Raw genomic sequence first — 25,599 nt, 5'->3', positions numbered from 1 at the left:
TATAGGTGATATGCAGTGACTTATTTTGCCTAGTGGCGGTGGTCGCATGAGCTTTCTCAAGTCAAGGTGGAGTATTGAGTGAAGAGATGCTCTAGAAAACGAGGGTAAGACGGCGAACGCCATCAAATTGAGGTTATCCCTAACAGTACCGGAAATGATTACGTTCATGATATAAATCTTTATTTTGCCTGCCTGGTTCAAACGAATACTGAAAAATCGAATGTTGAAATTATTCGCCGCCACGGTTGTCTGGTGAATACAGTGATTCACTGTTGACCTATAGGTCGTGGGATTGAATCGCGACTACGGCGACAGCATTATGCAAAAATGCTCGAGGCCTATTTACTTAGAATAGATGCACGTAAAAAAATCCCAGGTTGTCATATTTGCGAAGCCCTCCATTACGGTGTCTCCCATAATTGCATTGCAGTTATGGGGCGTTAAAACCCATTATATATTATGACAAATGTTCGCCTTGTCCTAAACAGTACATTGAATAAACAGGGCAGCCTCTTAAAGGGGTCAAGACACCCAATTTTGAACCATAATTTGTGTTGTGTGCGCTCATTCTTGTACGTTCACAGAGAAGCTGGTGAAACTTGAGTGAATCCGGTCGAGCCGTTCATTTATAATTGAATATTTTTATAAACGAGCGAGCAGCTTGACAAATGGCTGATACTGGCACGCACGTCAGCGGTGACATCCCGATTCGCATGCTGGGCGAGCTCCTACACGGTCTACAGTTCGGAGGACGATCGTGTTCTGTGGTCTGCTGCGCTTGCAATCGAACTTTTTCTACGTTGTTCACCTTGCCACTAGAACTAAATTACCTTCAGGGGTTGGAACAATGCTACCGCGTCAACCATGTAGTGCTGGTACTTGCGGCAAGCAATTTCGGAGGTCAAAAAGTATTGTGTGAATGTGCAGTGCGTAGGCTGTTTGCCACTACGGATAAACATTTATTGAAACTCCTCGCAGGAAGTGGCGTGGTTGAGCGTCACACTTCATATTTGTTACTGGAACCTAATGCAATCGACCGAGTTCAAGCAAAGATTCGGTCAAAATATATGTCGTGAGTAACCCTAGCGCTATACTGACATGCCATTCACTTCGGCTGATGTTTACATATGTACACGTAACAACCAATCGGAAAACCACGGTTCCAACGTGCGGCATCGCTATGACCAGTTATTTATTATATTCAGCCCCGAAGGTCGTCCATGCACGTATGCTAGTCAACACAAATCTTTACGCTTTATCAATTCTACGGTGCTAAGTAACACTTGCTCATGACACATTTTTCACTGGAGGATGAAGATGGTTTAACACGCGCAGAGAAAAACGAAAGATCGAGAAAAAGAGAGAGGAAGCGACCATGGATGAGGTAGCACGGCGAGTCAACGGTTGTGCGCTGTACAGAGGTATTGTGCGCAAAAATGACAAATGGCAATATTGCGTCCTAGTTTCTGTGGTCCGGTTCGATATACATGGCTATCATGTCTGACAGTGTACAATGAAAGCGCTAAGTCAGCCCGTTCGTCTGAGAATGGTATCTGGAGCTTGTTTTGTGGGTGGTAACGTGTGCTTTGAGCACTTTTTCGACGAGTTCTGAACGAAATACTTTTCCAGGGTCACTCAGGATTACACCAGGATCACCCTGACGAAGGATTATTGCTCCAAGGATGAAATCGCCAACTTCCGAAGCTGATTCAGGAGGCACGGAAGCTGTTTCGGCGCAGCGTGTCAGGTGGTCGACACCTGTAACTATCCATCGATTGGCCGTGGCAGTCATACGAAGTGGACAGTACAGGACAACACCAACTACCTCAAATGGTTTCAGGGAATACGGAAGTGCTTGCAATATTCCGCTTAGAGCTGATGTAGGAAGCTTGAGACGCTGACTAAGGACACATGAGACAACGTACTCCGCTACACTGGTTGGTAAGCCCGGACAGTAGTAGTGACGTATTATTCGGTCGTACGTTTTCTGGAAGTCCAGGTGTCCAGCAATCACGTTTTCGTAATATACCTGGAGGATTTGAGCCCGAAAAGAGCAAGGTAGAACGGGCACTCAGCGTTGACTATCAGGGTGGCAGATATGGTGGTACAGGACGCCATTTTCGACCTTCAGTTGCGTCAGCTGCTGGCGAAGACGGGCGTTAGGGGGCCGAGAAGTCCCGTCAAGACAGTCGACATCAGGCGGGGACAGTAAGGATCAGCGCGTTGGTGGGAAGCAACAAACAACACTCGTTCGCAGAAGTCGGGTTCAGAGTAGATAAGGACGAAATGTGTTAAAGAGAGACAGCGGAAAGCTCGTCGCGTGTGGTATGGATGCTTTTTTATGTGACTCTGAAGGAAGCGGGCAACGCGAAAGCGCGTCGACATCTTGATGTTTTTTCGCCGACTTGTATATTATACGGAAGTCATATTCTTGTAAACAAATAATCGTGCGATAAAGGCGCCAAGACAAATTCTTGAGTGTCGAGAGCCAGCACAGGGCCTGATGGTCCGTAACCACAGTGAAGTGGCAGCCACGGAGATAAGGTCAAAACCTTTGTATAGACCAAAGGACCGCAAGGCACTCTTACTTGGTGATGGCGCAATTCTTTTCGACAGAGGTCACCACACGGCTCGCGTATGCGACGACTTTCTCACGTGAAGATTTATCTCACTGTAGGGGAATACCACCAATACCGTGACCACTAGTGTCTGTGTGCAGGATTGTAGGCGCGTTGTCATCGAAATAACAAAGGGCTGGTTCGGATGAGAGGGCACGCTTAAGTTGGGCAAATGCCAATTCACATTCACAAGACCACACAAAGGGGACCAAGCAACTTGTGCAAAGGCGAAGCTATTGAGGCGAAGCCTCGAATGAACCGGCGAACATAGGAAGCGAGGCTGAGGAAACTGCGCAAATCTCTGGCTTTTTCAGGTCACGGGAAGTGTTGGACAGTGTAAATCGTGTCTGCATCGGGAAGAATACTGTCCTTGTTTACGATGTGGCCTAACACTTTGTCTTGCTCGCAAAACGGCACTTCTTGATGTTTAGGTGAATACCTGAGTTTGCAAGGCACTTAAGAACTTCGTCCAGTCGTTGCAATAGCTGAGGGAAGGTTGAGAAGAAAATAACGATATCGTCTCAAATAGCACAAGCAGGTCTTCCGTTTCAAGCCTCGGAAAATTTTGTCCATCATAAGCTCAAATGTTGCTGGAGCATCGCCGAGGCCAATGACATGACGTCTGGTGTTGAAAACGCTGTCCTGGTTGTCCTCGTGCCTGGGTATCTGCCAATAACCCGAACGCAGGTCTAGGCTTGAGAAGTGCTCAGAACCCCGCAGCGAAGCCAAGGCATATTCTATGCGCTGCACAGGGTAGACATCCTTGCGAGTGATCTTATTAAGTGTCCTGTGGTCTACGCAAAATCACACGGAGCCGTCTTTTTTCCGTACTAAAACAACGAGAGAAGACCAAAGACTCGCGGAGAGACGTGTGATGTACCGTTGCAGCATATCAACTACTTTTTATTCAAAGACCTTCCGCTCGGATGAAAAGACGCGATAAGGTCGACGGCGTACGATGGAAGTGCAATCGATCACGATACGATGCGTGATAATGGACGTCTGTCCCAGAAATGAGGAATAGTCATCAAACGATGTCTCGTGCTTTTGTAGCAAGGCAAGCAGCTCATCTGTCAGTGAAGAGCACAGCTCTGGACTAATAGTCGCCGCAAGAGCAGAAACGCATTCGGAACGTCTAATAGAAGGAAGGTCAGAACACACCGGATTAACCGGCACAACAGAGACAGGCTGGGATTCAGTAGCGCAAGCCATTGTGGTGGCTTTAGGAATGAGAATTTTTTGGACGTTTGGTTTGTACCGTAGAGAATTCCGGAGCCATTGTGAAACCGCACTAGACCTAAAGCGAAGGCCACACCGCTTCTGAGAGAGCGTGCAGATGGCAGTACAAACACGACACCATAGTCGATCACGTTAGAAACGGTGGTAAATATTCGTTGATGACCAGGTGGTAGCTCGTTATCTTCCTCAACGAGCAAGCGAAGGGGCATGTCAGCCACCTAAAGGGCGTAGTCAGTTTCCGTTATATGATCATTTTCTGGACAGCAGATGGAAGCGTTCGTTATAGACAGAAACTTCCAGCCTAATTCAAGTAGCTCGTTATCTTCCTCAACGAGCAAGCGAAGGGGCATGTCAGCCACCTAAAGGGCGTAGTCAGTTTCCGTTATATGATCATTTTCTGGACAGCAGATGGAAGCGTTCGTTATAGACAGATACTTCCAGCCTAATTCAAGCTGGTGGGCACACGACTTCAGTACGGTGAACTGTACATAATGGAGAAGACCATCAATGAAACCATACGCGGTGCATATGGCGGCAAGTGTAGTTCCTTTGAGCAGCGAGCAGTATAGGTCCACCTACACTGCTCGCTTCAAAGAGGTATCTTGAGTTTCAACGTTTCAAGAGTACTCTTTAGTGCCTTCGATACGGCAAGTAGACAATGGAAAGCAGTGAGAATAAACAGAAATTTGAAAACATTCAAAGCCCCGCGAAAGAACCATTATCAGGTGATGCTTCGTTTTAATTGCAAAAAGGTATATTCACCGAAGCTGCCCTTACGAATACAAACCCCTACCGCTTTTTTTGTTGTTCTGTTTACTGAAGCATTGCCATTTTTGAAGTCTTCATTTTCTCCTGTTTTGTTTGGAACAGGAAAGAGGCTGCGAAGCATTCGCATACTTTCGCCATGTACAGTCATTTGCAGCCACGAAGATGACCGCTGAAGAGGTTAAGTGGAGGATGAAACAACTCCACTCAACCTCTCTCATATATGTGAAAAGCATAGTGTATGCAACGATACGTTGTCGTGACAAAAGAGATGTGAGGATTGTGTGTAAAGGATTCAAACCTTTGACTAGTGGCAGTGTCATTCATGGAGAAAATGCGTCGTTTTGTTGTCAGGGCATGTGGAGCGAGCCGCCCGTGCCGGAGGCGATGGCGCGCTCGCCAAGCCGCGAGTCGTTCGGCACCGACCTGTCGCTCCTGTCGCTGTCCAGCCTGGGTTCAGAGCGAGTGCGCGCGAGGCGCTGCCTTCTACAGGTGCCCGGTGACCCACGGCGGCGGCCCCTTTCGGGTGAGGTGCTCATCGAGGAAGAAGCCACGGCACCACTAGTCAAGAGCTTCAGCACTGCAGACATCGTGCAAGCCACAGCAGCGGAGCCACTGCGCACCAGCGTTTCCGAGCTGGCGCTAGCCGAGCTCCCAACGCGCCTCGAGTCACGCTCTTGCTCCACATGGGTCGCTGTTGGCGACATCGCCTCACAGCTGCCTTCACCACAGGTTAGCTAACATTCGAGTGCATTTTGTATAATGGTAGGTCAAACCCAATAAATCAGTTCGTAGGGGGCATGAAACTGGCCATGAGGTTATCCAGCCCAGGCAACACTGGGCGGCTGCTTTTGATTACCTTCCAGATTGATTTACACAGGCTTCCATTATCATAATCATCCATCTGACTGCTTCCACCGCAGACCTAATGTATTTCCCCTGTTTTGTCGTTTAACCTGTGCTTGCTGCGGTTACGTTACCCAGCAATCCTCTTTATCTCTTCTGACCCCCAAAATCTCTCTCGCGCTTGTCTTCCTTTGAAATCTTCTGAAACTTTTTAGACCACCTTCCTTTCTCGCTAAATGCTTTCGTATGCTCATTTTCGTGATTTCTTAATGATTGTTCTTAACACGCGTTTGTTTTCTCACCGACACTGTTCTCTCCCTGTCCCTTAAGGTCACACATATCTTTTTGTACTCCATATCTATTAGTGTCAATTTCGATCAGTAGATTATAAGCTGAACTGTTCTCGCAAGCCTCCAGGTTTCTTCCGCGTAAGCAACTATGCCTATGAGATGCAGCTATTATATATTTTTCTCGTGAGCAATACTGATAAACTGTCATTCATGATCAAAAGATATCTGTCAAATTCTTTCACCACAGTCTTATTCTTCTAGTTACTTCAGTCTTAAAGATCAAACTTTTAGGGACACTGCATAATCAGCACTTGCAGTGGCCACTTCTGGAAGCCTGTCTGTTCACATTGTGACAGGCTGATTTTTCGTTGAGAAGAAGTCGTAGAGGCGTAAAATTTAAAAGTACGTACACATTTCATTTTTTTCACATTTAAGGGCGTAAATTATTCTTGTAACCCGAGGGACACCCCATGTGTGTTATGGATACACCCTACTGAAAGGGTATTACCTGGACACCCTATTCCCGAAGGGTGTCCTGCAAGATCAATCTTAGGGTGTTACGGTGGTCTCACAACTGAACACCATTATACTAGGGTGTTGGAAGGGTGTGTCACCTGCTACATCACATCACAGAACCTCGAATTGGTAGACACGAGGCACGCTATTAACGACTGCAAAGGATAATATAATAAAAGAAAAGGTGCTCTGTTCTGTCATGTCCGCTTCACACAGAAGGCTAGTTGCTTATATATATATATATATATATATATATATACAAAAACTGCGGGTCCAGTGCCCATATAGTAAAGAACAAAAGAACAAAAATTCGATACTTTTTCACTCTACGTTTCAGCCGTGCGGCCGTGGCTCGACGAAACGGAACGAAGGCCATTTATAATATATATATATATATATATATATATATATATATATATATATATATATATATATATATATATATATATATATATATATATATATATATATATATATATATATATATATATATATATATGTGTGTGTGTGTGTGTGTGTGTGTGTGTGTGTGTGTGTGTGTGTGTGTGTGTGTGTGTGTGTGTGTGTGTGCAGACATATACACATACAAGCCAGCTTACTGCAATGCATTGATGTTACTAAAAGCCTTGTTTGGAAAGCCGACTACATAAATTCTGACGGCCTTGTATGGTTATACAATTAAATACAAATAACTGGAATCCTAAATAGGGTAAGCATCTCGTATATATTCACCGGAGGCTGACTTGGTCGATACAGCAAGGGTGCTTGGTATGTATGTGTGTATAGACAAACAACAAACACATTTAATGAAGACATATAGTGCCCATAGCAGTGTGCACGTCTCATCCAGGATGCAGACATGTACACGTTTCAGCAAATTGATTTGCAGTTAAACTTGGCATGGTGAACCATGTGAGTTCAGCCTCACGTAGCTCATTTCAAACCCTCGGAATACACAGAAATAACAGTGCTCATCTTGTAAACATCGTTCCCGCTTATTGAAAAATATTTTTTCACACCTCCTGTAAGTAAATATATATTTGCGTAGGATGATGCCCAGGAAAGTGTGCCACAACGCAGCTTTTCTTTCAACTGAAACCATAGACATTTATCATGTAATTTCATACATGTCTTTCAACTACACAGCCATGTAATGGAAATCGCAATAGCACACCGTATGTCGCTTTACCAGAGCGAAATAGAATGCTACACTGGTACAATGCACAATATAACAAAAAATGCATGGCACAGTTAAAAAAAGAACAAAAAGTGCCAAGGTCGTGGTAAGCCAAGAACGTGAGGCTTTTCCAACAATGCTGAGAAACTTCGTGACAACAGATCTCTGCGTTGTTTGCTTTCTTAAAGCCTTCAAAAGTCATTTAAGCTTTAGAAGTGTGTTGAAAGTTTGGCGGGCGTATTGCAGAATAAACAGCCAGTATGCACACATCGCTGCAAGTCATTCTTTTGTAGATAACAGAGAAGCATTTCGAATGGTCTACCATAAACTACAAAAAATATGCCCGCCCCTTCCGGGAAAATTCCCACTGAAGTTTATACATGATGTTTTTGGTATGCCATTCTGTATTGACAAAGTAAAAACGGCGTGTTATGCATAAGAATGCGCTATGCGGTTTCGCTAAAATCTTGTACATTGCAACAAGTTGCTCTTGTGAGCATGACCAAACACAACGTGTTTTAAAAATATTAGACATGCTGTCTGCTATTAGCCGCAGAGTTCTGAGGAGCAAAGGAAATCATTTTTATGTGTGCACCTTAAATGTAATTCAAGAGGAAGATCACAACTATATATTGCATCCCGCAAAATTAGAAAAGCCAACTTCATTGTAAAAATCATTTCAGAGAAGTGAGGCTACATCTAGACGGCACGTTTTTGTATTGAATCGTTTATAAAGTGTGAGAAAACACATTTCATAAACTACGTTCACGCTTAGGCAAAATACGACACATGCAATTTCATTATCACCAACACTCGTATAACTGCGCTCACGATGCTGACATAGAGCACCAAATGCATATGTCTTGCCTCTTGCTTCATTGCAAGCTCCGACGTTTTGCGATTACACGACCGCAAGCTAAACGCACGTAACGCCAGAGCACACGAAGCTAACAGCCACCTCAGGCCTGCACCTAAAATGCGTTAAGCAGCTGTAACCGCCTGTGCACGCAGTAGGCACGGCCAGACCAACTAGAGGCACGCTCACCTGTCCCTCCTTTTCACAGCACATATGACTCAATCCCTCGCTCTCTTTCCCATTTCACCTGTAGCTTCCGCGATGGGAAGGCGCGCGTTAAGACACAGTGCATTTTTCCTCAAAATCGCACACTTTCTCTTTCACAAACAGCGTATGTGTCCCTATGTGTAGTTTATATGCCAAGAAATTTTATTTAAGCCCCGTCGCGGTGGTCTAGTGGCTAAGGTACTCGGCTGCTGACCCGCAGGTCAAAAGATCGAATCCCAGCTGCGGGAGCTACATTTCTGATGGAGGCGGAAATTTATGCCCATGTGCTCAGATTGGGTGCAGTTTAAGGAACCCCAGGGGGTCGGAATTTCCGGAGTCCTCCACTACGGCGGCTCTCATAATCATATGGTGGTTTTGGGACGTTAAACCCCACATATCAATCAAGGAATTTTATTTAAGTTTGAACAAACCCAGAAAGTTTAAAGCCAACAAGATAGTAATGTGCGCTGAGAACCTCGGCTACTTTCCACGATCCGTTATCGAGAAAAGCATTAGAACATTACAGAAAATCTCCTCATACTATAAGTTCAGAACAACTAGAGTTATACGAGTTCATAAGAACGAGCTTGTCCATGCTCTTTTGCTCCCGCTCACGAAAATTTGTTGCGCGGACATTTACAGCCAATTTGCAGAATTAGTTCAACTGGTAAACTGAAATAATTGGCTGGACCGTCCAACCTCTTTAATAAAGAACGGTAGGAACTTGAGCAAATCGCATCGTGCACGCTATGTGACTGAAGCAATAGAAAATACTCAAAATAGTTCCAACTTCCAGAACACTCCGAGCCGATAACACACCTTAGTCTTTTAGGAAATAGGTGGTACTGTTGAACAAATAAAAGTACGCGTCCCAGATTCATAAACCTATGCTAAAAATGTCCATTTTATGAAAATTGATGTCCGCTGTCAAACGTTCAGAATCAACGAGTGTTCTGGAGCTGAGTGAAGTTATGTCGCATTCTCGGCTGTGTACAGCTCTGAACAAGCTCATCGATTTCTGTCGATACATCCGGCCCCAATCCTTACTCCTGGGCTCTTGCTCAATTCTTAGCAATGCCTTGATGCCTCTGGTGTATCTCCGCGAGTATATCTTCGCTCATAGTACAAGGAATTATTATCCTTGACCCTCTGAAGAAGAAGATGCGCCTTCATCCAGCAGCATGGCCAACACCCGGCTAGCTCGGTTCACGCTTCGGTTCGCTACTGTGCTTCTGAACGCTTCTTCGAGCTGCCTCGTCGCTGACGACTTTAACGTCCCCGTAAAACCAATAAACCTCTTCACAACCCTTTCATGACAAGACCATCTTCAACAGCATTGCTGACCTGTGCTGCGTCTGCTTTTTCGGAAGGCTTCGCAAGTCCAAGTCAGGTGTTCTAAATATGCTCGGCACAGCCACTTGACAGTGTGTACATCGCGCAAAGGTGTTGTTACAGGAATGTCAGTTAGCTTGTTTCTATTTCAGTGGTATATGTGGTGTGTGTGTTGAGTTGACCATGACTTGGTTCAAAAACAATTCACTCATCGGAATAATTCGCTTATTCTGTCCATATTATAATGTCTGCGCAGATAGTAAAAGGCGCCTTAGAGTCTCTCTGAAGCCCTTCTGCCACTCGTTCCATGGCTAGATTAAAAAGCAAAAGTCTGAGAATGGATGTCTAAGGTACACCCCTCTGCAATTAATAAATCCTGAGGCTCCCTCCTGGTGCCTTGCGATGGAGCTTGACAGGTCTGCTTTGGAGGAAGCTGCGAATCCAGTTGTATTCCTCTTGGCAAAAGTGCATTGCTCCAACTCCTCCAATATCACCTCTTGTTTCACATTTTTGAAACCATATCAATGGCTAGAATGCAATCCGACATTTCTTTGTGAGACCTGCTGTTTATTGCTCTTCAGAGCGACCATAGGTAGTAATGCGTACCAATATTTGCACGAAAACCTGCTTGCGCCAGGCGTAGGTCAGGTCGTTCATATTCAATGTAGAGTTGCATTCTCGTGTGTAGCCATCGCTCAGTCAGTTTACAGAATGTGGAGATTGGAGAAATCGGCCACATATGTGCTGGCCTTGTGTGTTCTTTGCCCGGCTTAGGCATTGGGTAGATGAGTGATAGTTTAATTGACACTGCCATCTCGCTGGATGTGACTTCCAGACGACGGATGCATATTGCCACGTGCGTCTCGAACGCTGAAGCGGACTGGACTATCTTATCGTGTTCCTCAACCGCGTCTCGCTCGCGATCAAGTGTAGCCGCCATCCTGATTCCCGAATGTATCGCCACGCAAGGAATACATAAGGAATCACTGAATCCACCGGTGAACAGCCTAGCAGTCTACTGGCCACCGTTCGGGCACGCTGTTTTGTTTTTGTTATCGACGATGGGTGCGTGTTAGCTTGCCTTCGGTGCAATTCAGCCCAATAAATTTTTTTTATTTTATTGCGGTCATAGTATACCTCTTTGCTGCTCTTTGCACAAGCCAGCTAACCGTCACCTACGCGGCATTAGGTGGAGGAGCTCATGTTTAGCTCACTCCAATCGCACCGTGACCCCAGCCCATGTAAGTGCCCTTTAAGCAGCCGACACCGACGGAGCCACCAGAGACGACACGAAACAACAAACTCGAAGTATCCACCTGCTACAAGGGCTACCAGCATAAGTGCGACCGCTCCCAGCTACTCATCATCGCATGAACGACTCTTCAATTTCACCGATGGAGGCTGCTAGCGCACCCACACTAGCCATCATCCAGCAGCCTCATCACCCCCCACCCTCATTGTTTCGTGGCTCCGCTTGCGAGGATGTACAGTCGACCACAAAAGTTTGCGGACCACGCGAGCGCGTGGCTGAAAGCCTCTTCGCACACTTCGGCTACGTCAGCGGCGGTCGACAGCATCGCAGTGCCCTGAAAGCATCCCTCCCCTATGTAATGACCTTTCCTTTTTCTGACTGGGCACAAATAATTTTCACGTTTCGCTTTCCACCATGATGCGCTTTTGGCATCTGCATGTACGATCTTCTGCCTGGAAAGCCGCTTATGAGCATAACCGTTATCTGACGCAATCTTTATCAAAAAGTGACACCTAGCCAACGAAACACCGTTTGAGGAAGGTCGTGATAGTTTTGATCCTCCTATGAAAACAGTGATGTGATGGTCATATGCAGATAAGCGCTTCGCGTGAAAACTGTGAACTAACAATGCACTACTCGGCAGCCGAAAACTGAAAGGTCAGTGAATAAGAAGACCCGTTTCCGGCATCGAACTTCGGTCGACGGTAAATGGCGCACCGCTAGGTGGCACGGACTCGAAAATTGCGAACTCAAAAATTGTCGAGCAAGTGCTTAGACAACAGCAGAATACCAAGCCTAAGGAAAACACCGGTTAAAAAGAAAGTGAAGGAAACAGAGAAGGACACGTGGAAGATTGGAATGCTAACGAAATCATCACAGGAGATCATGGTGCAAGAATGCGTTAGGTGAGCCACCGCCGGGACTATCCGGTGCCCGGTAGTGTTCTGCTTCACAAGGAGCACGAGATATGGCGCTACAAGCTTTGCCCCTGCTCCCCTCCTTCCTCTCGGCGTAGGAAAGCAACGTACGATGGAGAGTAGTGGCGCTCATTTATCATCGCCACAACTCCCTCGCCGTACTGTCAACTTCCTCCCTTATTACCCCCTCTTTCGCGGAGTCACTTTATGCGTGTCGTGTGGTTGACATCACGCTATAGCCCGGTGTTCTCACATTTGGAAACCGTCAACCACGTGCCGGGTGTGCTTTGCGGAATTCGCCAGAAGCCCGCCATGGTCCTCAGTCCAGCGAGCCATCTATCGGCATGCCGCAAACGAGAACATTATCGGTCCCTTCTCGCCAAGCGCTCGCTTCGCGGCGTTCACTCACCTAAAATATCCTTGCACCGTGCTGGAGACCTACCGAACTTTCAAGCAGGAAATTGCAAAATATCTGCGATAATTATCGTAGCAGTTCTCTGCTGTTCCGAGTCCAGAGCGGGAGGATTGCGGACGAAGACGTACCGAGCCAAATACGAAGGCACAGAATTCTTATGTTGATCGTGTAATGAGAAGAAGAAAACGGTTTAACATTTGATGATGTTCTGTAAAGGGCTCCACCCTATATTCTAATATATTGACACGCAATTTTCCAAAGCATTGGGGTTTAGGGACAGCGAAGGTAAAATTGAACTTAAACAGATAAAAATATCCAGAGGAGGCTTACTGATTGGTGGCTACAATCAAGACGCTAGCGAAATTCAATGCTTCAACGAATAGTGATAGCACTGAACTTTATGGCTCAGTGGCATGAGCCACCGTTCGATCTAAAAGACATATCCAGATACATCCCTTAATCCATCCATGCATCCATCTGAACAGGCAGTTTGGCACGCGCTCGCGTGGTCCGCAAACGTTTGTGGTCTACTGTACAAGACTTGCTGGAACGTTACAAGTGAGTGGCAGCCCCTCAACAATATATCGGATGAGCACAAACTTCGACACGTTTTCTTTGCACTCGAGGACTCCACGAGCACGTGGTACGAGAGGCAGTAGCCCTACTTTACAACGTGGGACGCCTTCAAGAGGCAGACATCAAAAACATTTCGAAATGTCCTACAAAAAAAATTGCCCGCAGCTTCCCTCGGGGGAACACTGAGGAGGATGCGGAAGCATGTAATTGGTTAACGGGTGTTAAATTGCGACTTACTTGGGTCGATGGCTAAATTGGTTAACGTGGTTGTGAAATGGGGTGTTAAATGAGTGAACACGTACGGCACGTATGCGAAAGGGCGGTGTTTTATTTATTGCGACGAACTTTGAGGACGATGGCTTTGTGGTCGGTAAAGTAAAGAGTGAGTGGATCGGGTTGCATCGGTCGTAGGTCGAAATTTGCAAAGACGTGGTCGATGCAGGTTCCGCGAATGGTGGTCGGCTGGTGGTGTTTGCAGTCGTCGTGCGTTGCGCGTTTCAGCGAGCGCGAGGCACAGATGGTGGGTGACGGCGCGACGGCGCATGCGCGCGCGTCAGCTGTCGAATGTTCGAGAAGCGGTGCGGACGGCGCACTACAAGGCGCGAGTATAAGATGCTTCGCATCTAAAAACGCGAGTTGAGTCGTTGCTTCAAACTTGCCATCAACACCCATACGAGCCCGTAACCATCCTTGCCGAAGAAATACAGATCCTATTCCGACGTGCGGATGTGGGCATGACTGACGACAAGAAGCTTCGCTATCTTATGAGGGCCGCCCAAGAGCATTGCGGAGTGGAATAACGAGACCACCGCCATCGAGCAGACGCTCGAGTTGCGTGGAAAGCAATACGACCGCAACTACCACGCTCCCCTGACACACTGCAATGATCCCAGGAGTACCCCTTCTGAGTCGCTTTGAGACAACATTTGTACCATCGTGCACAATGAGCTGCGCAAGCGGGTACCAGATGCACAACTTACGATCTCATCACTCGCTGACGTAGTACGTGAAGAGGTTCAGCAAGCCCTGGCATCACTTGATCCTACCGAAACACCCGCGACCGCATCGCCGCCCATCTCGGAACCAGCTGTTGTCATCTACGCCACAGCTCTGAGAAGTTATGCAAGACGAAGCGGCTGGTGACGAGAAAGAGAAGCGCCACGGCGTCGCATATCATTCAGCTTGCCGCCGCCACCCCGCATGCCTCAGCCTACTCATTCACCTACGTACCAGAAAATCTCACCGCGGAAGAGGGATGTTCAGAGGACCCCAGATCGACGGCCGCCTTGTTTCGACTGCGGTAAGGCCGATCACCTTCTGCGACACTTCCCCTATTGACAAATCGGCCTTCGCGGATATCACATCAACGCCCAGTCAGCCTTACCTGGCCAAGGACCTAAATAAAGCGGCCGAATACGCCGGCCCGCGTCACTACAGGTCTCCGTCACCCCATTCTCGCTGTCGCTCTATAGCGGTCACTCTGGAGGGGAGTAACCGAGCCCCCGAAGAGAAACTAAGACCAGCGACGTCGGGAGGAGACGCCGCTTTCAAGCGAACACCACAAAGCCCTCCAACGATCCCGACACAATGCGACGACTCGGCGAAACCGTGCATTACAACGATCCGACTCAAATCTGCAGCGCTTAGCTAAAAGGCTACCACCCGGCCCAGGTGTGACCATGCGAAATGATACATTGCACAGTCGGTGACCTATCAACATCGAAGCCGGAGGTCAAATACTGATTAGCAAGTCACAATCGACGGTTGCCCAGTGGTCGCACTTGTCGATTCAGGTGCCAACAACTCCATTGTGAGCGGACGATTTGTTCGTCTATTCAATAAAGTCGAAGCCCTGTAGGACAGCCCTCAAATACGCGCTTCAGAGGGCCACCTGATAACACCTACAGGACGATGCACAGCGTGAGTTCACGGTCACAGCTATTCTGTGAGCTTCATCAGCACTCCTCTCACAACGTCATCCTGGGGATGGGCTTTCTGAATAAAAACGGCGCACAGATCGACTTGCAGAAGAAAACTGTAACAACAGAATAGTGCACATCAGATCAGATAAATTATGAACACGCCACATTCATCATCCTCACCGATCAAGTAAGCGTCCTGCCTAATGGCACTCGTCGAAACGGATGCGCTCTCAATCGGTGAGGCAATCGTGGACGCGAACTTGCAGCTACTTCTCGATGGCCAACTTTGTGTCGCCCATGAAGTCGTCGAACTACGTCGTGGCCGAGCAGCGATGTTTATCACCAATTTCAGAGTGGAACACAAGTACCTGAATAAGGGCACGACAGTCGCTTTTATGGAACATTTTGCCGAAATAAGCGACGTCCTAACGCTCTGCGACTCATCCCGAGCAGCACCTTCGACGACAATCCGTGAGTTGAATTCTGACGTTAAACCCGACTCGCCACAACAAAACCAAGCCACGTCACATCATCTTAGAAAAACGTGAATTCTTCGCGAAATAATACGAATTATTATTATTATTATTATTATTATTATTATTATTATTATTATTATTATTATTATTATTATTATTACTTCAGCACCTACAGGAACGAATAAAACTGTGATGAGGCTATAGAAGTCTAGCAAAAAACATCTAACTGTTTGACAAATGGCTGCACCCCGTTTACCAAACTATACAGGGCAAAACAGCAGCAGACAACAAACAAGTGCAATTAAGGAAAAGCCTCTAAACATAGCAACGTTTTATAAGTACGATTCTCCATTTACATTTGGTTGGCTGGATTAACAATGATGGGGCAGAAATTGCACTTACTTCACTAGTTATGGTAACCTTTTTAATTATGTAGTTTAACATATTGGCGGAGGAGTTCAGAACCTGTGGCAGAAAATACACCAACGTTTGGCGGCTGTAGTTTGCACGAGTGTAGAAAACGTTCCATGTGTGGCTGTGATTCCAGATCTTCAAATATTGCCTTTTTATGGGCTCCGTATGGTTCATCGAAGATGATTCTCATGGCTTTTTGCTGCAGCCAATGTATTTTCAACAAGATTGGGTAAGTCACTTTGCTCCGTACCAGATATCCCTATGTAAATGTCAAATAGAAAAGGGAATTGTATAAAAGCGATTTGAAGTGATCTGGTGGGAAGTAACAGAGGGGTGTTAGAATACCCACTACTCACAAAAGTTTAGAGTGCACAAGATTTATGTGTGCATTTCATCGCACATTTTCTTCAAAAAGAACAGCCAAAGCTTTTATTACTGCCATCAGTTCTATTATAAAAGGCCAAGGTTTAGGATGTTACTTACAATAATTGACTTATATAAAAAACCAAACAGAACTGTTTTTGTGTTTGAAACGCTTATAGTAAAGGAATCGATTGGACCCTAAGCATTCAATGTATTGACCACTTCATTCGGTTTTTTTTTTTCAAGCAAAGACAGGCTGGGATATGTCAAAAATAAGCTTGCATCGTCTGCGTAAATTACGAACGATCAATTCATCTTGATATTGACACAGTCATTCGTATATTTGTTGAATAGCCGTGGGCCAAGAATGCTTCCCTGAAGAAAGCCATGTTGGAAGGGTTTGAAACATGAGTTTGATTTGTTAATATACACGCTTTGCTGGCAGTACTGTAGGTACGACTTGATGACAGAGAGGAAACAGCCTATGTAACCGTAACATTCCAGTTTTTGTTTAAGTGTGGCTTGATTTATGCGATCACAAGGCTTCGAATAGCAGATAAAATTTGAAGCGCGCACAGTTCAAGGTGAAAGGCATCCAGGATTATTTCTGTTTGCATAAGTAAGGCACTTTCTGTTGAACGCTTTTTTTTTTGTAAACCCACATCGATCGGGCGTCATGATGTGGCGTTTGATTAGGAATAACACCATTCATATGTGTATTAGTTTTTCGATACCTATAGAGAACATCAGGAGCATTCAGACAGGCCTGTAATTAGACACGACACATTTATCCCCACCCTTTTAATGGAACCGTGAAACGGTTTTGACGATTTTTTACAGACACATGAGACAGGTAGGCCAAGTCCCAAGAGTAATTAAGAGACCCATTTCAGCTCTCCGCATAAACAGTGTAATTTCTTACAACGCTTTAAAGCTGCGAATTGCTCCAGATCGCTGCGGATCGCTGCGACTCCGCCAACCGCATTTTCAACCGCCCGTAAACCAAGCGACACGCTCTGCCCCACTGACGTCATCATTTCCAGCTTATCTGATTTGCTGTGGAACGCGCAGCACAGACTGCCGGTATCAGATCGGCAGCGGGATTTACGCGTATGCAGTCTGACGCCACATCGTGAAGCAATCGCCGTGAAGGTGGAGCTTAGCCCCGAGCGCTCGAAGGAACAGTTGAGGGAAGTTGCGGGTGAGAGGCGGAGTCGAGAAGGAGGGTACTTTTTTAGTACTCGTAGCTCTGGTAATAATTGGGGTTTCGATTGAACTAAGGTGCCATTGGTTTGCTCCAGTAGTGGTCTAATCAAAAACAGAATGTGAAAAAACCGTTTCAGGGACCCTTTAAATGGTAACAACCTAGGCGACTTCATGTCAGTAGGATACAGCCGCATGAAAAGATTTCATTGATGATGTCCTCTAATATCTAATCTATAGTAGTGACAACATATTTAAGTGGCTGAACATGCCGACCATCTTCATCACTACATGTAGTGTTGTTTAAAGACGGTTGTACGCGTGACCTCACCTGCAGCTTTTGGAAATAAAAATGCCGTTTCCTGTACTGGTGAAAATATAGTTATAAAAGTTCGTGTCATGATGGGTATTTCGTACTGATATGCAAAAACTATTAAACGATACAGCTACAATCTCTACCGCGTGACTAGTAACATTTAAACTAATTTCACTGGAGTTATTATTTGCGCTGGGGTGTGTATTCAACCGTGTATTCCTTTTTTTCGATAGATTTTTAGTATTAGTTTCATATCTCGCGGGGTAAGGTTTTCCAAATACTCTCTTGCTTTTTTGTAAGAGGCTATTTGTCTTCTTCCTGTGTTTTCTGAATGTATGTAGATCGTCCTTGTTCTTTAATTCAAAAGTTCTTATTGCGATAGCAATTATATGGACACTCTCGACTGGATTTCGCCTCCGGCGTCGACGTGGACGTCAATGTCATGCACCGTATATATATATATATATATATATATATATATATATATATATATATATATATATATATATATATATATATATATATATATATATATATATATATATATATATATATATATATATATATATATATATATATATATATATATATATATATATATATATATGTGTGTGTGTGTGTGTGTGTGTGTGTGTGTGTGTGTGTGTGTGTGTGTGTGTGTGTGTGAATACACAAGAAAGAAAAAAATCCCAGAAAAAAGACTCCGGCACGTGGCATCAAACGTGGGACGTCCGCATCATGCATGCGAGCGAGGCTTTAACCACTGTTTTTATAAATAACGTTTTGAGCTTTATAGCTTTCAGACACTCAGCGGTAATCCATAGTTTGCGTACGTTACGTGGTTGCTTTTTTTAGTTTTGTAAGAAAAGCAGCCATTATAAACAGTTATAAATTTACCTAAGACGTTATGGGCTTACAGACGGGCTGCCGCTCTCTAATTGGAACATTTTGTTGCTAGTACTGAATATATGGGCAGATGATCGCTGATGTGCGTTTCGAGAATGCCTGAATTGATAGGTGCATTTGTTGAGTTTGTGTTAACGACGTCTATGAGTGTGGCACCTAAGTGGTGCTTAATCATACCAGTGACGTAAACACGATGGAGCGCCTGTATGATAGGAGTACATATTCAATGTTTGCAACAATAGAAAGCCAACACTGCAAGCACAATTTATGTTTCGCCAACATTAAGAATACATAGGGTCGTTTTCTAAAGTAGTTCCGAGACATTCGTGGTTCTGTGGTAAAACACCTAATTGCCGCGCCGAATACTTGAGTTCAATTCCTGCTGGGACACTGATAATTAGTCTTTTAGTTCGTCTGGTAAACGCTGGCGATGGAAATTTTTCATAACCCTATCGCGTTCAAATTACCAAGGTTGGTTTTCGCTGTTCCTGGGTAGATATCAACTGTCAATCACGTGTGGCGCATACCCGCACAATGCTGCACGTTCAGTACGAGTATGTGCCACATGTGCATGGAGGAAAGGGTTGGACATCGAACGTGACGGGATTTCAACTTACTCCTGTCCTGACCAGCCCGACATGCTGGTCAAACCCTCTTGCAATCCTATGCGAATTTTGGTTTACCCCAAGTTAAGAAGGTGATCACGACAGTGCCCAGACGTAGGCGGCTGGATGAACGGACAGACAGACAGACAGACAGACAGACAGACAGACAGACAGACAGACAGACAGACAGATAGATAGACAGACAGACAGACAGACAGACAGACAGACAGACAGACAGACAGACAGACAGATAGATAGATAGATAGATAGATAGATAGATAGATAGATAGATAGATAGATAGATAGATAGATAGATAGATAGATAGATAGATAGATAGATAGATAGATAGATAGATAGATAGATAGATAGATAGATAGATAGATAGATAGATAGATAGATAGATAGATAGATAGATAGATAGATATATAGATAGATAGATAGATAGATAGATAGATAGATAGATAGATAGATAGATAGATAGATAGATAGATAGATAGATAGATAGATAGATAGATAGATAGATAGATAGATAGATAGATAGATAGATAGATAGATAGATAGATAGAAACTCAGTGTTAGCACTTCGCTAAGAAATACTTCCATCTTAAAGAAAAGGAAGCACTTGTAGTCTTCGGGTGCCTTCATTCGAATTAGGAGCGGTAACAGCACAATGGCGTGAAAATCAATAGGCGAGTGAGAGTGCTTGACTGAAGATTTGTGCAAAACGTGCATTGCAGTGCAAGCGCTTTTTTTGTGTGTGTGGGAAAGGTACGACTGCTTGTAGAGGAAGGGTCTCTTTCGATGAATGTGAGATGAGTTGTGTGCGTCAGTCAGGCTTTACAAAATTGGTCGCAGTTATATTGCATCCAGAGAGGGTGGTGGCCGATAAGGCGACTGCAATGAACTTGTGCCCTTGCGTTGACCTACAATTGAGCCATCTTAGCCACTTGTATTGCGCAATAGGACTCGGGCATGGCCGACCATCCGACCTCAAACGGAGGATCCATGGACATAACAGCGCTCACTGTTAGGCTTAATGCACGATGCGAACAGGCATGCGTAATTTTATACCCTACATTACTAGGGCATACTTTCGCAAATAAAAAAAAGTGCTGTGACAAGCACGAAACAAAAATGCGTTTTTTGTATCAGCCAAACGCGAGGACTTACGATTGTCTGTACTCGCAGGCCTCTGAGGCGGCTCTGGCCCCTGCTGACCTGGTCCGCTCGGTGAGCACGAAGGTGCGGCAGATGTATATACGGCGACGGCTCCTGTCCACGTACCGAGCACTTGAAAGACTCACGAAGAGCGAGCTGGATGTCAGTGGAACGGTACCGCGCGTGCACGTCACCACCGACACCAAGCTCACTGTGCGAGACGTGCAGCGTGACCGCGGCAAGCCACTCACCAAGTACGAACGCAACATGATGATCTTCGACTGGCTTCAGAACCTCGACCAGTCCTAGTTGTGACGAACTGTTGAGGTGCGCAGAACCCTGCTGAAGAAAGTCACCTGTGTTTTAATTCTATCCGCGCGATCCCACAAACAGATTAGGTGCATTCAGAGGCTGATGAATGAGGTCTCAAGCGGCACCAAGACTTGTTGATCGTGATGTGAACTATGTTGATGGCTTGCCCATTCCAAGGCTCGCTGATGGAACCACAAGCTCATTTTCATGCATGCGCTCCGCTAGCCTGCACGTTCGGTCTAACATGAATTTACGAACGTCTAACGGCTACTAATTGATATGTTTCGTCGTCTCTCAAACAAACTAATATGGAAGAATACAATGATCGGTAACATCGCAAAACGCTTTGAGCAGTGCTTTTGAAGCCTACCGCTTATGCATTCGTGGAGCCCCTAATGACCAGAAAGCGTATCGTGCTGCTGAGGACGCTGTCAGGTCCTTTAGGCGAAGCAAACCATTATACATATATTGGTATATATTGTCTAACGATGGTACATTATGATGGACAAACGCAGCATTTGCATCCAAGTATGCACCCGAGAATTTTCGAGTTCATACAGTAAACAAAAGGCTTCACGCTTTGACAGTTGTTCGGTATTTTTTGAGTTCATGAGACATTTCTTTTATTTACGTTTTCGTGCAGTACGAACTGACGAGGCATCTGCTACGATGACTCTGTTCGTGGATCACTGTTCATAAGCGCTGGCTATGAAAGGTTTATATACAACGTCCAGCAAGCAACGACCACCCCTTTTCATATAATCAATTTGGCCAATGAATCATTATGGGTAATTATAAGCATAAACTATTGCAGGCTGCGAGAATGAGGTCGGTGGAGTAAGCAAGACGTCGTGGTATTTCGTCAAATGAATTTTTTTCTAGTTTTATTTTTTCAGCGAATATTTAGTATTGGACAACAGATTGATGATTGATTGATATGTGTGGTTTAACGTCCCAAAACCACCATATGTATATGAGAGACGCCGTAGTGAAGGGCTCAGGAAACTTTGACCACCTCGGATTATTTAACGTGCACCCAAATCTGAGCACATGGGCCTACAGGAGACAACTGATATAAAATTGTTCCTTTCTTGTGTTCTCCTGGAGAAATATTTTTTTACGATGAAATGTGATGAGTATAAAGGTCTGTTAGACAAATATAATTCAAGCGCACCGCTTTGAAGTGCAAAACAGCATTACTTCATTATTATTACTTATGGTCAAATGACACGGAAGAAAAATTGTGAAAATTACCGCAGTGTAATAAATATACATCAGAAGCCAGCGCATAAAAACAAGGTTTGTGTATTACAGTAATCCTGTCATGAACACGCGAGTACCTTATTTTTGGACTTCCACGTCACACCTCTCAATGGTTTGACTGAGTAAGGAGTTACTTGAACACCGTTGGCACTATCCAGAAATAACAAACCCTTGCGAACCAACCCTTGCGCCAACGTTTTCACAAGTGGCCTCGACTTCTTCAAGCAAGCATTGGCGCGTGTATACTTTTGGTACTGTAGCACAATGATGCCCTGCACCGCGGTACATCGCGCGTACATTCACGGAAGCAAAAACAGATTTACAAAGAAGGCCGGCGACGTCGTCATTAGGACACGATGTTCGGAACTATATGATAGGCATCACACAGAATGCGCCCTATACGCAGGGCGAAAACTGTTGAAATTTGCGCGAGTGCCGAAATGGGTATTGTTGTTCAGCAAGAGATACGAATGTATTCAAGAATGTCCCGCATTTCACCCCATATTGTTATTGCTTAGCAGCGCTTCTTTGCTACGCTGGATCTGGCGACCCTGTTTGAGCACGTGCTAGCTGGTGGCGGCGTTCCGGAAATACTGTCGATCACCCATTACAAAGAAAATGGCCGCCTGCATAATCATGCCCAGCTGTGCGCTAATGGCTCCTTTACGAATAAAGGGGGAATTGTGCGGGCACTTTCGAAACAGCTGGCCGCGAGCATCACGGCAGCCACGAATGTTTCTGGCTTGAGCTAAAGAAATAAACACTAGAATACACTTGAAAAAACTAAAACAAGTGGCGTCCGGTACTTTCCAGACTCTTCAACAGTGATGCCTGGAAACTAAACCACAGCTGTTTTTCGTCGCCCAACTTTTATGCTGATGTGTTGATACTATAGGGACCTAAAACCAATTTTCATGGCCACTGTTTTTTTTTTTTTGTGTGTGTGTGTGTGTGTGTGTGTGTGCGCCACTGTGGGGAGTTCCTGGATTCTCAGGCAAAGGCATTCAGGGACAAGAAAGCATTTATAAAACACCCTCATCAGAAGACAAACACACACACACACTTGCTGAACGCTACTATACGCATCTGCCCTGCCTCTTTGCTTCAATCTCAGCAGTACGGTACGCCTACGCGAATCCTCTCGCTCTAAGTGAATATGAGAGGAAGAAGAGAAAAACGCCACCCGTAACTGTCTCTCCTTAAGAGGACACCTCAACAGGTCAGCACTGGAATGAGGTAAAGGCAATAAAATATATAAGAAGGAAAAGATAAGAGAAGGGAAAAAATAAATTAAAAAGCATGGCATATCCACGAAGCAAATAATGATGAGTGGGGCGAAACATCCGTCCGTCCGTCTGTCCGTCCGTCCGTCTGTCTGTCTGTCTATCTGTCTGTCTGTCTGTCTGTCTGTCTGTCTGTCTGTCTGTCTGTCTGTCTGTCTGTCTGTCTGTCTGTCTGTCTGTCTGTCTGTCTTTGGGTATGCTGTGCTGGCTACGCCGGCAGAATGGACTGCGTGAGACCGTAAGAAGTTTTGCCCCTAAAAGAAAATAGGACACATTTGATTCGCCTCCCCCGCACTCTCCCAAACCAACGCGACGCGTCGTTGACCGGGTAAGCCACCAAGAAAGCCAGGGCATGAGCGAAGTTTTAGGAGCACGGGGCTAACATAAACAGAACGACGGGAGCGCAAAAAAGCTTACGTCCTGCTCAGTTCAAGTCTCACTGAGCTCTCCCCATACGCGAGCATCAACGCGTCTTGCCTGATACGGAGTCTATTGTTCCGCAGAGATTAATCACGGTAGCGACAACCGCATAGCTGAGGCACGCTCGCAATAAGAGAAGCACGATGAGCCGTCGACGAGGCAGAACCACATCCCGAGCTGCTCGCTCAAGCCCGCATCAGACCACGATGCACCCGGGGAAGCACCGGGTCCACCCAGCTATCAGTCGTGCCGGACCGGAACGTACTTGGCAACAGGACCATGCCCTCGATCATCAGTCAGTTGTACCAAACCCAAGCTGCCTCAGCACCATGGCTTCACGCCGCAGCTGGTTGGTCTTAGACACACCACCTGGCACAAGATCAGTATTTTTCAAGGGCCAGCTCGCACCACAAGAACACTTCACAAGGCCTGGTTTGGAACAGCCAGTTCTCAGGTCTGCCGATCCCAGACCATAAGGACTGCTTTTCTCTGCTCTTTCTTCAGAGTTTCATAAAGTCGTCCAAGTTATTACGCTTTTACTGCTATGGTTGTGTCTCCCAAAGTCACTAAGCTGCTGATCCTGGATCCGCAGAAGTCAATCTTTCGTCTACAGTTTTCCGCGTACCTTTTCTTGATTTCACCGCTACCAGCTAGTTCGTTGAGGCGACGTGTGGGTTCTTCGGCGCGGCCAAGATTGGACAATGTGCGTAAAGGCATGACTTTGAGGAATGAACTGAGAAAAACTTTTTTATTAACATTCAGAAAATGTCCATCAGTCAAGCAGCGTGAACACCCACTTTCTCGGGTCGCTGCCATACGTCTTCTGCATTAGCCCAGCTTCTCTTCCTCTCAATCTTGTCCCGGTGCATTCACCAAAGAAGTTGCACGCGGGAATGTCTAATGCGCCAGAGCTGCTTCTTGGTCATTCGTCGAGATCGGCTCTGCCATTGTGTCGAAGCATCCACGCTGCGCCGTGGCAGAGGCAACCAGTCCAGTCGCTTTTCGCATGGTTTTTAAGCGATGCCAAGAAAAGGGTCGGCAAGTCGCATCGTCCTCCGGCACCAGGACCCCATCTTCTGCGGCGCCCGCCATTGTGTCTCAAGCTTGTCATGCCGGACTTGACTAGAAGAACAGAACGCAACAAAGTGATAGCCTCTGTTTAAAACTTCTGTTTTTTGCAGTACACTTCTTTGCATCCACATCAATATTGTGTAGGTTTTGGTTTCTCGATTTGTTTTACGTTATACGCGCAGGCTGAGTTAAACCGAGAAGGTTTACTCAAAGCCCCTGTATACACCTTGTGTAACTTACAGCATACTTCTCAGTATGCGCATCAGTGTAATGTAGGTTTTTGTTTCTCTGTTTGTTTTATGTTATACGCACAAGTTTGAGTTTTACTTCTTTGGTGATAAGCATATTGATCATTCACTATCTTCCTTTTGTTTTTGTTTTTTGTGTCGACCATAGCACATGCATGCTTTAAAGACTGTGAATTTCTCTGAGAAATAATACAAAATGTTTGGTCAATTCACTCGCTTCGCATGTAGTAGGTATTTGTTTCTTATGGCTTCGTTATTTTGTACGTTATTTTTACGAGCGAGTGCACCAATTATTGAATTTGAGGGAGTTTTCATCAGAAAATGTAACCTGGCATTTCTATAGGTCAGTTGAGGGCACTCCGTTCTGCCTCGTGTCTTGCGTGGTTCGCTTATGGCGTTTGTTAGCCACCGCTCAGATCCAGAGATGGGTGCAGCCTACGTCAACGTCAACAAGGAATCATATCTACGGTCTCTGTGGAGTCACTGGTGCTGCAACCCTTTCGACAACTTCTGTGGCGGTGGACGATCTGCTATGATCGGCCTCCCTGGCTTGGCGCCACTGGGATGCGTGAGGCATTATGGCAGAGCCAACTCTGATGTCTTCCGGGCCAGGGCTCCCAGAGATGCGCCAA

At 45.6% G+C, this 25,599-nt stretch overlaps 1 protein-coding gene across 2 annotated transcripts in view; it reads left to right on the top strand.

The window, feature by feature from the left end:
• The window catches only part of LOC142777398 (uncharacterized), a 48,342-nt gene extending 26,208 nt beyond the window's left edge, over positions 1–22,134 (top strand). For both annotated transcript variants that reach the window (XM_075881747.1, XM_075881748.1), the window contains exons 2-3: positions 4,977–5,354; positions 20,401–22,134. In XM_075881747.1, the coding sequence (XP_075737862.1) occupies positions 4,977–5,354; positions 20,401–20,679 (657 nt within the window). In that variant the 3' untranslated portion in view covers positions 20,680–22,134. The remainder of the gene's footprint in view (positions 1–4,976; positions 5,355–20,400) is intronic.
• The last annotated feature ends 3,465 nt before the right edge of the window (positions 22,135–25,599 follow it).

Source organism: Rhipicephalus microplus, chromosome X (assembly GCF_043290135.1).
Source record: "Rhipicephalus microplus isolate Deutch F79 chromosome X, USDA_Rmic, whole genome shotgun sequence".
Lineage (NCBI taxonomy): Eukaryota > Metazoa > Arthropoda > Arachnida > Ixodida > Ixodidae > Rhipicephalus > Rhipicephalus microplus.
The sequence above is the reverse complement of the archived record's forward strand: the minus strand, read 5'-3'. Positions and strand labels throughout refer to the sequence as shown.